At 36.0% G+C, this 16,029-nt stretch overlaps 1 protein-coding gene across 1 annotated transcript in view; it reads left to right on the forward strand.

Moving 5' to 3' along the window:
• Positions 1–7,361, forward strand: part of LOC111868270 — a 27,503-nt gene extending 20,142 nt beyond the window's left edge. The window contains exons 6-9 of the mRNA XM_023858768.2: positions 965–1,101; positions 2,734–2,896; positions 3,430–3,619; positions 6,997–7,361. Of these exons, the coding sequence (XP_023714536.1) occupies positions 965–1,101; positions 2,734–2,896; positions 3,430–3,576 (447 nt within the window). The 3' untranslated portion in view covers positions 3,577–3,619; positions 6,997–7,361. The remainder of the gene's footprint in view (positions 1–964; positions 1,102–2,733; positions 2,897–3,429; positions 3,620–6,996) is intronic.
• Positions 7,362–16,029: the final 8,668 nt, after the last annotated feature.

Consider the following 16,029-nt stretch of genomic DNA (forward strand, 5'->3'; position numbering starts at 1 on the left):
TGAAGAGAAAGTTAAAGTGCTTCGTGAAATAGAAAATGGAAGGAAAAAAGCTGATGTATGCCGCGAATTTGGTTTGGTGAATTCTACAGTACAAACGATATGGAGAATCCATATTAATTCCACGTTAATGTTACGTTAGTCTGTACTTAACTACGCATTTCACTAAAAAATTCAACATTTTAACATTTTTGGTAGATTTTTACGTGACTAACATAAGGCTACTGTGGAAGTGCCCATTTCGGTTACAACACATTCGTTTATAACGACACTATTTTTAGGTCCCTTTGATGACGTAACCAAGTTCTACTGTATATCTGGGGTGATCTTCCAGTAAGAGGTGTGGTACTCATTGGAGGTGATACAGATAGAAACCATCATGGAAGGGAATTCTCAATACCTGTGTCTGTGCTTCACCAGTCATCCTGGAAATTCTGTGTGTACTTGCTTGGGCTTGCATCTTCTCCATTCTTTCATTCACATTCTTTCTCTTGTGGGAAGGAACCAGCCTTCCTCAAAGTTTTGTGTGGGTTCTTAAATGGTTTTCATTGTGGAATTCTCTGAAGTGGATATCTTTGCCAGTATTCCACCACAGCAGCCCTGCCATTTCCATTGCAGAAACTGTATACAAAATGCATTTCGGCATATTCTCCATATATAAATGTGTTAGGCATTTTGACTGCAGTCACACTGCAACACAACAGTGCCACCCTAGCCTAGACAGTACACAAGCAGGAACTCAGTTGTGTTACAGCAACTCTAGCTCACTCCACTAGTGCTTTGCTCAGTAAGTGTCAAATCAGCTTATAGTTTATTAGACATTTTTGCTCCAGATGACCTATAGAGAGCACTGGAGAGTGATCGATGCCATACGATTTGTGAGCGGGCCCGAGAGACAGGATTAGCACATACGACTGTGCTTCACATTCTGAAGCAACGCCTGGGCATGAGAAAAATTGCATCACAGTTGGTTTCAAGTGATTTGACAGAAGTGCAGAAATGGCTATGTTACGATGCTGCTCGTAACCACTTGGAGTGCTATGAGTGCAAAGGAGAGGTTTTCTTACGCCGTACCATTACGCTGGATGAGACATGGGCGAAATCGTACTCGTACGAGCCACAAATGAAATGCCAATCGAACGAATGGCGTCATTACGGGTCACCACGAAAATGAAAAGTTCGTCAGAACCCCAACAGTGTGAAAGTTGTGGTGATTCTCATGTACAACTGTGATGGTGTTATCCTAATGCATACCATTCCCCGACAGCAGACCGTCAGTGCGCAGCATTACTGTTCATTTTTGGAACACACCCTGCGACCAGCTTTGAGAAAGAAGTGGCGACACTTTCTTCAGAACCCACCCATCGTTTTGCAGGAGAATGCTCGGCCGCATGCAGCGCAAGCTGTGGCTGATTTGTTCGATCGATGGGGCTGGAAAGTGCTGTACCATCCATCATACTCCCCATACTCAAGCCCTTGTGACTTCGACTTGATTCCTAAGATGAGGAAACCACTTCGTGGCATTCGCTTCAGAACTGTTCCAGAGATTCTTAAGGCAGTAGACCACTCCATTCGAACTATCAGCACAACAGGCGCTGCTAAAGGTATCCTACGACTTCCACATCGCTGGCAACGAGTTGTACACAATGCTGGTGACTACATTGAAGGACAGTAAACTTCAAAACATGCATCTATTTTGTATCAGTTGGAAATAAATAGTTTCCACTATTAAGTTCCAACCCTCATATAAAAGACACCTAAAATATATTAGTCACTAAAAGTATAACTTTAATACTTTAAAATTTTATTAAATATCCTAAAATGTCATTAAGACACTGCAGGTACATCTTATACACTAAAAGTGACTATCAAAATACTTCAAAATGTCTTTCTGTTTTACATAATGTTTCTTTCCAATTTTTGCAACATGTTTTGGCCGCATATGTGCCATCATCAGGCAACTTTTAATTTGTGGGGAGACCACTGCACTGTTCACTTGTCTCTCGTGCTCCCGTGCACATCGTCATTTTGTTGTAGCTCATATCTAGAATACTGTTGTTGTATTCTTTTTTCGTATGTCGTTTTGTCCTGTATATGTTTTTGGTGCTGTCTTCATGTATATGCTTTATCGAAAGTGTACTTGAATAATAAGAATAATACTTCTCATACAAGATTTTCCATGGCATTCTGTTAGCTTCCATTCTTTCTACCTGTCCCAGCCAGTCAATTCTTCTTGCCTTTATAAATCTAACTGTATGTCTTATTTCTTCACTCTCTCATCTATTTCTTCATTGTTTCTAATTCTCCACTGCTCTTCTTATTTTATTGGCCCATATATTTTCCTAATAATTTTTCTTTCAAATTTTCTTAAATTGTTTTCATCCTTTTTCTTTAACACCCATGTCTCACTACTATAGTAAGGGGAAATCAAGCATGAATAAACAAACAGTAATAAGTAAGTAAGATTTCAGGTTCCCCAGCATTGGTTATGAAAAGTACTTTTTATTGGGATATAATGTTATGTAGTCCGATGAATGTCAACCGACATTTTGAAGAAGTATATCCCCCCATCTTCAGGGTTGAAGAATAAGCTTAGCATGAAAGCAGGTGGAAAGCAGAACCAGATTGTAACTGAGAATTGTAATGTCAGCATTTCCTTCACCTGCCTTATAATAACAGTAGTTTAATTCCATATTCAGTTTATGATAGTGACTTCATTGAATGCTGATTTTTTAGGTATCAGAAAACAGAATCTGTAATTAAGACAACAGCAGAGAAAACTACATCTATTCTGGGTGGATTTGGATCATCTGTAAGCACGAAGCTTGGACAGCTCAAGAATTCAGAATCATTCCGCTCTCTTGAGGAGAAAGTTGGTTCAGCATACGAGAATGTTAAGGTGACTCAATCATCATTACTAACCCTTCATATCTGGAGTGTATGAGCTTTGTTGAGGAAAGTTATTGATTATGTTTAGGGATGATATTTATCTACTTTTTCTGTTCCTAGAATAGTGTGAGATGTGGAAATAATGTTTTAATTTTGTATATAGTGGCATACAGTGCTTTTTTTTTTTTCAGTTTTTACTTCAGTGTAATGTTTTATCTCAAATATGTAATTTCTAAAATGTCAGTAATTTGAAGTAACGTTATGTGTGTTGCATTTTTTAAATATAAATATAATTCAATTCAATTCAATTTTATTTCATCCATGGATCATTATACATGATATGGGAATGATATCAATGTGAATCATCAGAACAATATAGCTCTTTCTTGCTTTTGGGTTGCTTGCTCGGTAATTTAGCAGTAACATAAGTTAATGATTAGTAAGTAATTAACTTTTGATGCAAGGCCACAAGACAGAATCCTCACCTTCCTTTCTCCACTTTATGGAAAAATGCTAAATGTAACCTGAGGTCCTTCATTGCAGACAAAAGTTGTGACATCACGTTCCAGTTCTACTCAAAGCTTTGATGAAGCTCTGCGAGAGGCAGAGGCAAATCGCAAAGCCAACAATGGATCTGTGGCCACACCAGCAACTACTCCTACCATACCAGAAGACAGGCCTCTCTCCTAAGCTATTTACAAACTTCTGATGCCGCTTGCAAACACTGGGTTTGGTATGTGATACTCTTGCATCTGAACTTACAGTTAGTTGAATGAATTTGTGTCAGAAGTTCACATTCCAGCATTACTTCTGCTTAATGAATTAATTTATAATTATTCCCTAGTAGAAGGCCTGAACATAAGTGAGAATGGAAGTTGTTGGTCTGGGCTATAATCCGTAAATTAAATTTAATATATGGAATTGTTTTGTGTATTGTGTGTAATATAAGTTGCATTATGTATAATAACTTAAGTATTCTGTATTCCATATATACTACCTCAGTCAATAATTTCGTGGACTGGCCGCAAAGCAGTGTTGCATTGCACTAAAGCGGATAGGTTGAGGCACGATATGATGCCCTGTCAGTTCATCTCTCGTCACAGCAAGAGACAGTTGTGTGCAAACAGTGTAAGCAGAACTATGGTCTCTGTTGTGTACTGCAGTTAAATGTGAGTGGCAGAAATCGAAAATATGGCAGTTTGAACAATGGACAAACATGAAGTTCTGCCAGAAACTAGGCACATCCCCTAGTGAAACATTTGGCGTACGAAGAATTGGCTGGCTGTTGCTACACAACAGCGTCCCTGCACATCGCTCTGTTCTTGTCCAAGAGGAACTGGCAAGGCAACAGGTCACCATTTTGCCACACCCTCCGTACTCACCTGATCTCACACCATGCCATTTCTTTCTCTTTCACCGCTTGAAAGCAAAGCTACATGGTCGTAGATTTCAGTCGTCCGAGGAAGTAATTAATAATAATAATTTATTCTTATATTCAAGTAGATCCAATTACAGGACAAGAAACAAGTTGTCATACCACTGGATATAGAATGCGTCAAAAATCAAAACAAATGTTCCAACCAATCACTGGAACAAGTCAAAATAACATAATATAAAACATAGACAACACAGTCACTAAACATAATAAAATGTGACTACAACAAGACTTAAATACTAGACGAAACATATTAACCTTTTATCTTATAAAATTCATCCAGTTTATAAAAATAATGCATATGAATGGATATTCTCAATAAACAACACAATATCAAATAATGTAGGTTACATCACTCACACATCAAAAGAAAAACTACAAAAACATCTAATATGCATGAACAATAAATGGAATAAATAACTTCTCTCAGAAGTGTACTAAAAATTATTATGGTAATAAATACATTCATAAATAAATAAAAGTCATAGTTGGTATCTATGCAAATCTAAAATACATGATTATTTATATATTTTTAGTTAGTTAATAGGACTTGTTAAGGTTAATTTTAGATACTATTTATAAGAACCAAGATCACCCCTTGTGTTCTGTTCATAATATTCATTTAAAGAACAAAATGAACCAGCAAGAAGAAACTCTTCTAGAGCCTGTTTGAATTTAGTAATATCATTTAATAGATTCCTGATGCCTTGTGGTAGATTACTGAATATCCTAATTCCTGAATAATATACACCCTTCTTCACTTTAGCTAATTTATTACTTGGAAAATGTAAGTCAAAACCTTGTCTGGTCTTGATGCTGTGTATAGCAGAATTAAATTTAAATATATCTAAATTCTTAACAACAAAAATTGATACAGAAAATATATATTGAGAATATAAGGGCAGAATATTTAACTGCCTGAACAATGGACGACAAGAGTCCTTATTTCTTGCCTTCATAATAATTCTCACTATTCGTCTTTGGATTTTAAAAATTAAATTACTATGAGTTCAGTTGCCCCAAAATATTATTCCATATGACATAATGGAGTGTACATATGCAAAATAAATAATCCTTAAACTCCCCTGAGTCATAACTGCAGATAGGGTTCTAATAGAATAACTAGCCGCATTCAGCTTAGTTACCAACTGATTTATTTGATCTTTCCATGATAAGGTATTATCTATGATTAGTCCTAGGAATTTTGTATTACAAGTATTTTTAATTTGAACATCCTTATAGTTTAGATTTATGTTTGATGTAGTATTTACTTTTGTTAAAATTTAATGCTAACAAATTATTCATAAACCATGCGTCTATTTTGTTCAGTATCGTTTTCAATACCATTATATGTTCCACAGAATCAGAATTGTAACACAGTATGCTGGTATCATCAGCATACAAAATTGGTTTTGGTATTTTATTTGTCAAGTAAGGCAAGTCATTAACATATAAAAGAAAGAACAAGGGACCAAGTATTGAACCCTGTGGCACACCTTGTTTAACTTCCTGCCAATCAGAAATACCCACAAGAGACACCATGTGGGAATTTCCCGCCAATATGTTTCAGCAATGTTTTCGGCAGTTACATCAACATTGGCAGACTTGCACAGCGGCCAACGGCAACTAGTTTGAGGGCCGATGTGGATCTGTGTAAGTGTATGTGAATACCTTGTAATATGATGCAACAAAACCAGAGTCCACGAAATTAATGACTGTATCACGTATTAGCTGAAATGTTAATTTCAGGTGTGAACTATCTTATGTTGGATTCTGTCGAATGACTGGCAGCTTTTCTTTCACTTTCTCATTTTCATTAGATAATGGTGGGGGAAATTCATATTGATGCATTAATTGATAAGTTAAACAGATCCTGTTTTGCAATCCGATCAGTTAAATCCTTTTTACCACTGGAGACATTAAAAATTATGTATTTTTCCTATGTACATTCTATAATAACATATGGATTAATATTCTGGGGTAACTCCCCGCATAGTATAAAAGTGTTTAGGATGCAGAAAAGGATAATTAGGATTATAACAAATACAACAAAGAGAACATCATGTCATAGTTTGTTTCAAGAATTGGATATCCTCCAACTACAAGCTCAATATATTGTCGATTTCCCTGTTTGTTATAGTAAATAAGGAATTATTCACATTCAACTCACAAATGCATAATTGTGGTACCAGATCTATCTGTGATCTGCATTATCCGCAAACTAGTCTAACACAATTCCAAAAAGGAATATGTTACATGGGCGTAAAGATCTTTAATCATTTGCCACCAAAAATCGAATCTACGTCTAATGACTTGAAAAATTTTTAAATTCAGTTGACAACATTTTTATTGCAAAACTAATTTGCCTAGAAATAAGGAACATAAACAATTTTAATATTGCATAATTTTATGTATAGTGATGTAAGACTGTAAATGTAACACATGTTTTTTTTATCTATTATAATGATTATAAGCTGTACATATATATTTATAATTGTATTGTACTATATTAACTATGTGACTGGTTCTATATCTATGTATATGGATTTATGGAATATACAATGAATGAATGAGTGGTAGTCTTGCGGAAATTGCAGAAAATCTTAATTTTGTGTTGTGTCTGCGTTCAGTTTTTTTTATTTACATTGGTTTTAGTTTCTTCTCTTTTCTTTCAGAATGACACATCATGTGATGAACTATTTGAACTCTTCCACCTCATTCTTAGTATCTCATTGAGCTTCAGTATAGGGTGTACAGTAAGTATTCAGATGGGATTACAGCAAATTCAAAAGCCTAGCTGATTGTATATTTCCTAGATTTATGGCAGAGGTTTAAATATCAAAACAGTTTTTGCATTTGGCATATTGGTAAGGAAGTATAATTTCACTCTATTGACTGTTCAAGAACTTACCATCCAATGGGCCTTGCTTTAAAGCCTTTATTAATAAGATATCATTTTTCTATATAATCTTTGTGAGACAGTTATATTGTATCAAGCATATATTTTCACAAGTTAAAGTTAACTATGTAAGATTTGAGGCTTTCACGGCGGTGACTATGAAGAAAGCAGTCTTCTGGGATTTGGCACCGTGTATATGTGGTGTTAACCGACGTTTCGGAGGAACGTCGGTTAACACCGTATCTACACGGCGCCAAATCCCAGAAGACTGCTTTCTTAAAGTTAACTATTTTGTCTTATTACATGAGAGAAGAGCATTGTATCAGTTACTGATATAGTTGCTAATTCTGCAGGTGGTGTATAATTTACTTTCCACATCTTAATTGCTTGCTAGTGTAAATTCTCTTCAGAATGCAGTTCCTATATTTAATAGTTGACCATTAATTTGTTGTTTGTATTGTTACTATAGTCTTTCCAACATTTAGAATAGACTAATTACTCTTATAACAGGCAGCTCAGTGTTTGCTATGAATAGTAGCATTGTGCAGGCAGGCAGCGTGTTTGTCACATAGTTGCACCATCCACCACAGGTTAAGAACGGGGCAGTATGCAGCCATGTTTTGAAATTTGGCTGCACATTGTGTACCAAAAGTAAATGCTCCATGTTACCTTAAATTTCAGGCATATAATTAGACTATAGAAATATTATTACTGGAGCTACCTAATAGTCATGTGAAACCAATATCTTTGCTCATCTTTGAACATTTGTATGAAATGTATAAAAGCATTTAGTGCCTTTGGAGAGATTCCTGTCATTGAACAGTCATTATTTTTATGACCGTCCTGAATGAATGTCAGTATCAGTTTTGTTATCATGATATCACTCCAGGATTCCATTTGGAATGGAGCAGATGTGGAGGCCTTTTACTGCTGACTTTGACCCACTTGAATTGTCACTACTCTCACCAAGGTAGATGAACATTCACTCAAAATATCACCATTGTTCAAGGAGATTTTGAACACACTTGAATTAGTTCATACTGGAACTGATGGGAATTGACAGTCTCATAAGTAAGATTTTAAAAGGCGAAAGAATAGCCATGAAATGATATTTCGACACTGGAAAATTCAAATGATAGACACTTAGTGTCTGTTCCATGTATTCATACAACATGGAACACACAGAAATACCCAGAATTTGTTAAAGATGTTGTCACAAGAATCTCGGCACAAAATGCAAGGTTGTTGGAACTGGTATGCAAATCATGAGAATTCTTATGACTGGTACATGATGTGTTAGTCTAATCTTCATCCTGAGGTAAAGCTGTTATTAAGAAGCAAGGCTGTATAATATGTTGACATTATTATTAAACTTTTGTGTGAATATGTTAACTATGATTTTTTTCCCCTGCCTCACTGAGAAGGTGCATAATTCCAGTACAGCCTGTTTTGTGAAAACAGAAATGGAAAGTTTGGCTTCATATGGTTGGCAGTTAAGCATATAAGAGCATGTGGTCCATTCTTAATGATGGTTACATTATAGAAAAATGAAATATGTTCAGCAACGAATTGGCATGACACACAGAATCTCATTTCATCTGTATGGTAACCAATATTCAGTTTGTATGAAATACTTGACAGAAGTCAATTGAATATGTTAGAATCTAGCACTCTTGTAGCTGTGGACTGTAGTGAAGATGGCTGTGGATCTGTCCAATTAATATTCAATTTATCTCTCAATTTTATCATTCTAGTGTATGTAACATTGCTCATGATACAAGTTTGATAAGCAGTGTCATCTCTTTAATACATAAATTAAAACTGACCAATTTTGTGGACTCAGAAGAGCTCTTTGGTTTTGGGCTTGTGGTGTATTACTTTTCAATTAGTTAGTTTATGTTTCTTATTTGACTGGCTGTTGATTATAATATAAATTGTGGAGAAACTTTTTAACTTGTCTCCAGAAGCACTGCACATTTGAACACATGTCACACATTTCTCTTAGATTTCTTGTTTTAATTTTATGCTTAATTTTAATATAAGTTCTATATTCCTTTCAAATTTCTACTTGATATTACAGTGAACAGAAATGCTGAAAATTAATTATTAGAATATTATTATATTTATTCTTGAAGCCTTTAAATTAGACCTCTCAAGATTATCATGATACCCTTTCATCTTTATAACCTCAAAGAACAGCTGTCTGCACTGCATCATGACAGAAATAAACTATGCTTTTTATATTGTACCAGCCACCGTGGCTGCATATAGGCAGAAAGAAATATTAAAATGAGAACTGCAGAAGTGTAAAAATCACTCACTTATGACAATATGCTTCTCCTCGTAAGTTTAGTTCATTGTGTCTGGTCATGTTTGCTTTGCTGTAAACATTGATGGAAAGCCATATATTTTTCTTGATCTCTATTTCCCTCTGAAGTCATTGAGTTTCATTTTCTTCTTATCTTTTATGTATGTAACTATGAAAGCCATAAAACTGGCAGGAGTATTGTAATATGAAGGTTGGAGAGAATCCATAGGTATTGGATATTTTTATAATAGATAACTTAATTTAGCCAGTCCCTCTTTCATATGGTTGCATTAAAATCGCAACAGTCTTCAGTCCACAAGCATTCTCAGCTAATTGTGTAACAGTGGGATATGCATACAATATTGCCCCTAAAATAGGCGTTAAAAATAAATGCAATACAACATGTAAGTACATTCTTTGGCTAACAGTGCAGACAGTGCTCATACCCGGGGTATGCCCTAGTACTTATCTTGACACTGGAAATGTGTGTATGGCCAATCAGTGTTACTGAGAATTGTTATTTTGAAAGTTGTGAATGCAGAAATGTGAAATTTAATATAATGTTCAGTACATATCTAGCATTTCTATTCACATTCCATGTAATTAATTACCGTCCTTAAGAGCAAGTAGAGACAACTACTGCATCACTTGGTTGTCCAGAATTTGATTTAACTTGACTGTATACAGGGAGGATTTTAGATGAGGAAACTGTAGATTTACTCTGCTCTCAGAAACTAAAGAAGACTGCAAGTATGGCTTGGATGTGTACACATACCACAGTGAGTTAGCTACTGGTGGTAGAGTATCTTTCAAGTTCTGTTGCTGAATATTCTTCCTATTCATTATTGTAGAATCATTTAGCATTATTTGTACCTACTGTGATGTGTACTAATGTGTAATATGCAGCAATCTGTTTTTGTTGCTTAATTATTTATTCATATAATGTCTATGCACTTAGCAGATTGATTTGTTAAAAGTATATTACCTTTATACTGATTAATTTTTCAGCGACTCTCCTTAGCTGGTACCAACTGAATTGTCCTCAACTTCACTTTTTATGAAACTGCTAGAATCACTTTGTATATTAAAATGGATTGTAATATTTATTCTGGTCTTAAAAGCAAAAGAAATGTGTACTGTGTGCTCTATATATGATGAGTAAAGATTACATAATAAAAGAAACATAATTTATTTATGAAAATATTCTTTATCTGTGCAATGGAAATGTAATGTTTTGCTAAGGACATAAATTCAAATCTAAGTGGACTTCAACCCTAGAACAGTGACTTTGAACAGCTAAATGTTGCAGCAGTACTCCACATTCTTTTTTTCAAAATGTGCATCCTATTGTGTCACAAACACATGGTTAGGTAAGGTATGTGCGTTCCTTCTGTATGGACTCCACGTTGAACCAAGCCACAATGCACACAACGCTTATAGAGAAGGAACACATACATATTTGCGATAGTAAACAATATATTATGACTTATACCCAAGACTATAATATTAACACAACTTAACAGCCCCAAGGTAATAGCATCCATAAAATACATTTAATACAACACAACCCTGAGTGAAATAACTTCCACGTTGTGAGAGGCTTAAAACAGCGTGGATTCACATGACCTATCACACAACATTGGAATGTCAACTCTACATGAGAAATTTTTAACCATATATTCCATAATAGTTTTAATATTTTTATTTATTTTAATTATGTAACATTGAATTCTTTATTAATAATTCTAAAATTCTGTTTTCTTAGTATACAATATCTTGTAACATATTAAACACCATTGATATAATATTATGTACCAGTATTTTTAAACACAAATTCCTTGTATATTTCTGATATTTTAATAATGGTAATATTGTAATTGTCACATTATAAAGTAAGACATACCTTTTATAATATGGATGCATTGCACCAAAATATGGATCCATATTGTGAGTTCAATCCACCTTAGTTGTATTATACCTATAATACTGCCTGATGATGGTCCCATGAGCACTGAAACATGTAACAGTAAGAAGGAAAATTCAATCTGAGAAATATTGATTGATTGAAAACCCATTTTTTAGTGTGTCGATGGATAACTGTCATGGCCTGTGTAGCCTAACATAGCAACCCCCCCCCCCCCAGCTTAAGGGTTAGTGCCCTCCCTTTAACCTTGCCTTTCTCTCCCCCAACACAATATCATATACAAAACCTTGCTTCTGCCCCAGACCCTTCCCCACTCCCACTTCACTGATTTCCCATGCCTACTTGCCCCCCCCTTCACTGCTCTCACATAGCTGTGCTTATTTCCAACACCAGTTTGCTTGTACCGGTTCTCACGGTCTCTTCGCTCACGGATTTCTTATTTTTCCTTCTACCCTGAAGATGGAGGCGATACGTTCCTCCGAAACGTCGGTTAACACCACATCTACATGGTGCCACATCCCAGAAGACTGCTTTCTTCATAGTCACCGCCGTGAAAACCTCAAATCTTACATGGTTCTGTCATTTAAAATTCTTGATGGTCCTCGCCAGCACAGTCATTCTCAGGTCTCAGTCCCGCGGGACTCATGACCACATTTTGCTGTCTCAGATTTGAGACTCTGAGAATCTGGAAGATCAGGACCTCGTATTTATATTCCCCAAGAGTGGCATGGCGTAGTTATAGCCCCCGGCACTGGGTTCCCTTTTCATCACTTCCTGTGATTTGCGGTGCTACGGTGGAGGTATTCGAACCCACCTCTATAAGGCACCTATCAGGACTCTGTCGTAGTCAGAGTTAGAGTTACTTTACTACTGGTGGTTTACCGCCAATCAGTTTGTCTTGGCAACAAGCCCCTTGAGAACCACGACCAGAATTTTTATTTTCCAGCTGAACACTTGTGGTCAAAGTCCTTCTGTAACATCCTCTTTGACAAGAAGATTGATCTGTCACATACAATTGCTGCTGGTCCTTGCCAGCGCAGTCATTCTCAGTTCCAAGTCTCACGGAACTCATGATGTTTTACTGTCTCAGATTTGAGGCTCCCCCAACCTGGAGGGTCAGGTCCCCATATTTATATCCCCCAGGAATAGAGTGGCACAGATCGCACAGGAAACATTTCTCCCAACAATTCTTCCATTGTTACATGGGCATGTTTAGGAATGGCTCTGACATTGTTGCATGCTTACGAAGCTGTTGCCTAGCAACGGGAATGTTTGCAGAGCCAGTCCCTGGCAACGACTGTCTTTGCTGGCTTCACAGTTCTTGCTTTGATCAAATATGCTACAATAAGGATTACCTCACACAATTAGGTAGAAAAATGAATGCTAAAAATCGCAAAATCTTGCTTTTCATAAATAATTGTACTGCTCACCCAAAGGACACGACATTTCTCAGCAATAACAAAGTTGTATTACTCCCAACTAACTCTACGAGCCAGCTACAGCCTTTAGATTTGGGAATCGTCAATTCATTCAAGTGCCCTTACAAGAAACGCTGATTCAGAAGACTGTAAGGTAAAGATAAAGGTGTCCATGTGCTTAATTAGTTAAGCATGCCATGAAGACAAATGGGGGTCAAAGTGTGTCAATTATTTATTTTTAAAAATGTAGCACATGTTTCATCCTGTCCCCCTATATAAAAACTGGCAATATTCTAGCTTCTTTCAAACTTCTGTTTATTTTCCTTAAACTTGAGGAGCCCCAACAGGAATTGGGGCCTAATGCTTGATGTACAAGAAGAAGAAATTAAACATTAATTAAATAATTAAGATAATTTTACGTGTAAAATGACATCTGTAAAAACCAACACATTCCAAGAAAAATGACTAAAATACTAAGTTTGTTAGCTGCTTTAGCATTCAGGCAACTTCTGTCTCCCAGTCTTGCAGTCTTCATGCACAGGTAGTCTCATGAGTAGATCTTCTACAGACAGCTGCACTCCACCACTGGTTGCAACCACACAGTAAATAATTTGTAGTGTTGTGTGGCTCGTAATGAGACGAGGATTCAATACAGTACACACCCAATTATTCATGCTTGGATTATTCAATTTGATTCTGTATTTCAGCATCCTGTTGCACATCTTTATTAAACGTCTATGTATTAACTCCGTCAATAATGCAACATTCATTAAAGTATCCACCATTTAATACTAACACAACATGTTTCGGCCACAGACAGCCATCCTCGGGTGTTTCAATGCGTCCAAACTGTTAACTGCTTTGATGCGCGCTAAAATGCGCATTGCAGTCCACTTAAAATAACATAAATAATTACTTAGAATTCATTAAAATTTTTCTATCAAACATACTACGTAATAACAAATACGACATAAACTTAATTAGCAACCTCCCCCCCAAGAAAAAGAACAAACAAAATTCACATGCCGACTCGCAGCACAAAAAGCAAAGTGGGCTGCCTTCACATACAGCGGTAAGGAAGTGAGAGCAATCACAAAGCTTTTTCGAGACACAGAAATAAAAATGGCCTTCCGTACGCAGAACACAATACAGAACACATTAAAGCCACAGCCGCATATAGATAAATATAGTAGAAGTGGAATTTATCAAATGAAATGCCTAGATTGCCCATTAAAGTACACATATGTTGGATAAACAGGAAGAACGTTCAAGACCAGATACAAAGAACACGTTCATGACATAAACAGTAACAATAGTAACTCTGGATATTCAAGTAACATATGGCACAATAACAGATACCATGGAACTTATAACAACGGGGAGGAACGGAAAATATTTTAATACACTCAAGAAATTTCATGTTTACAAAACAAGTAAAGAAAATCTACATATGAATGACACTAATATCGACATACACAATCCTATATTTGAAGTATTATACAAGAATTGCACAATATAACATCATACCCTCCCCCACTCCTCACAACCAGGGCATATAAATATGGGAACAAACACACCACACGCTACTAGAGGGAACAACACACAAGCAAGGGGCATGCGAGTATAAAGCAAATCAACATAACACAACATAAATAATAACAATCAGAAATCAACAACAACATATGGCATTTTGTAGATTGCAGACGGGCTAGTGAAATGGAAAACAACTGCTAATTTTTCCAACTGAACACTTGTGGCCATAGTCCTTCTGTATTTTTATTCATTATTACATAGTTTGTTTAACAGAAAATGTTTAATGAATTTTAAGTAATTATTTATGTTATTTTAAGTGGACTGCAACAAGCAATTTTAGCGTACATCAAAGCAGTGTAACAGTTTGGACGCATTGAAACACCTGAGGATGGCTGTCTGTGGCCAAAACATGTTGTGTTAATGTTAAATGGTGAATATTTTAATGATTGTTGCATTATTGACAGACTTAATACATAGACATGTAATTTGATTTGCTGTTTATCCGTGTGCCTTTTTAGGGGCATTATGAACCCTGCAGAGCACGTGTTAAATTTACTTAATCCATCTGTCTGTACAAATAAACCAGTCGATGGATATTCTTGAAATTTTAAATTGGAGAGTTTTTAAGACATACATGCATTTCTGTGCATAGCTCAGGTATAACTAGTTAAATATCTATTGGAGCAAAAATGTTTTAAATACAAGTTGTCGAAAAAATGAAACACATATTATGTTTGATGAACTTTTCCTATAAGCTGTATGGTTTTCAAGGCACTGAAACAAACTGGACACTATAAACACATTTCTGGATTTCCGTAAAATGTCTTGGATTATACATGTTTTCCTATCATTCATTCATCGTTTCCCCTTGGGATTACTGAGTTTTTTGACTTGTCCAGTAATCCTGTGTTATGCGCCATTGTCAGAACCCTTTAGGATCAGTCATTTCCCCTTCATTGCATGAATAATCGGAAGTATACTATACCACTGATCACTGGATTGTGATTTCTAAGGGACCCAACAGAATAGGTGTTTTCCCTCACCTGAGGACGGAAACAGATCCAGTTTCCGAAACATTGCTTTTTTTTCTTAGTTATCTTAAAAACCAGGACGATGGATAAAGTCTGAAAACCCAATATCTCTTGAGTGTTTATACACCATCATCAGAATCCTATAGTAACTACAAGTATTCTATGTATGTCACTGTATTCCATGTACTGTGGTTCACAATGTTGAGTGCCTTTAGTTAAAGAGGTGTTTCACGTGAAAGAAAGGTTATGACTTTTCAGGCACTGGTGACAAACCTCCAGATAAATAATTTGCAACCTAATCTCTTGTACTCCAGAGCTGCAGAGGCTCTTATTCCACTGTTATTTTTTTTTTTGGAAAGGGGGTGGGGGACCAAGTTTAATAGAAGTTCACTCAACTCCAACCCAAAGAATATGGGTGAAGTGATATTAAACTTACTTATGGAGCTGAGCCCTTCTTGAGAAGCTGCCAATTGTGCAGCCACTCAAGAATTTTCCAGCCTTTTGTAGAATCCGAAGGTTCATTACTGTGTTCACAAGAGCCCTCCATTGGTCCCTATCCTGAGCCAGATCAATCCAATCCATACCATACCATCCT

This window comes from Cryptotermes secundus, unplaced genomic scaffold (assembly GCF_002891405.2).
Source record: "Cryptotermes secundus unplaced genomic scaffold, Csec_1.0 scaffold721, whole genome shotgun sequence".
In the NCBI taxonomy this organism is placed as follows: domain Eukaryota; kingdom Metazoa; phylum Arthropoda; class Insecta; order Blattodea; family Kalotermitidae; genus Cryptotermes; species Cryptotermes secundus.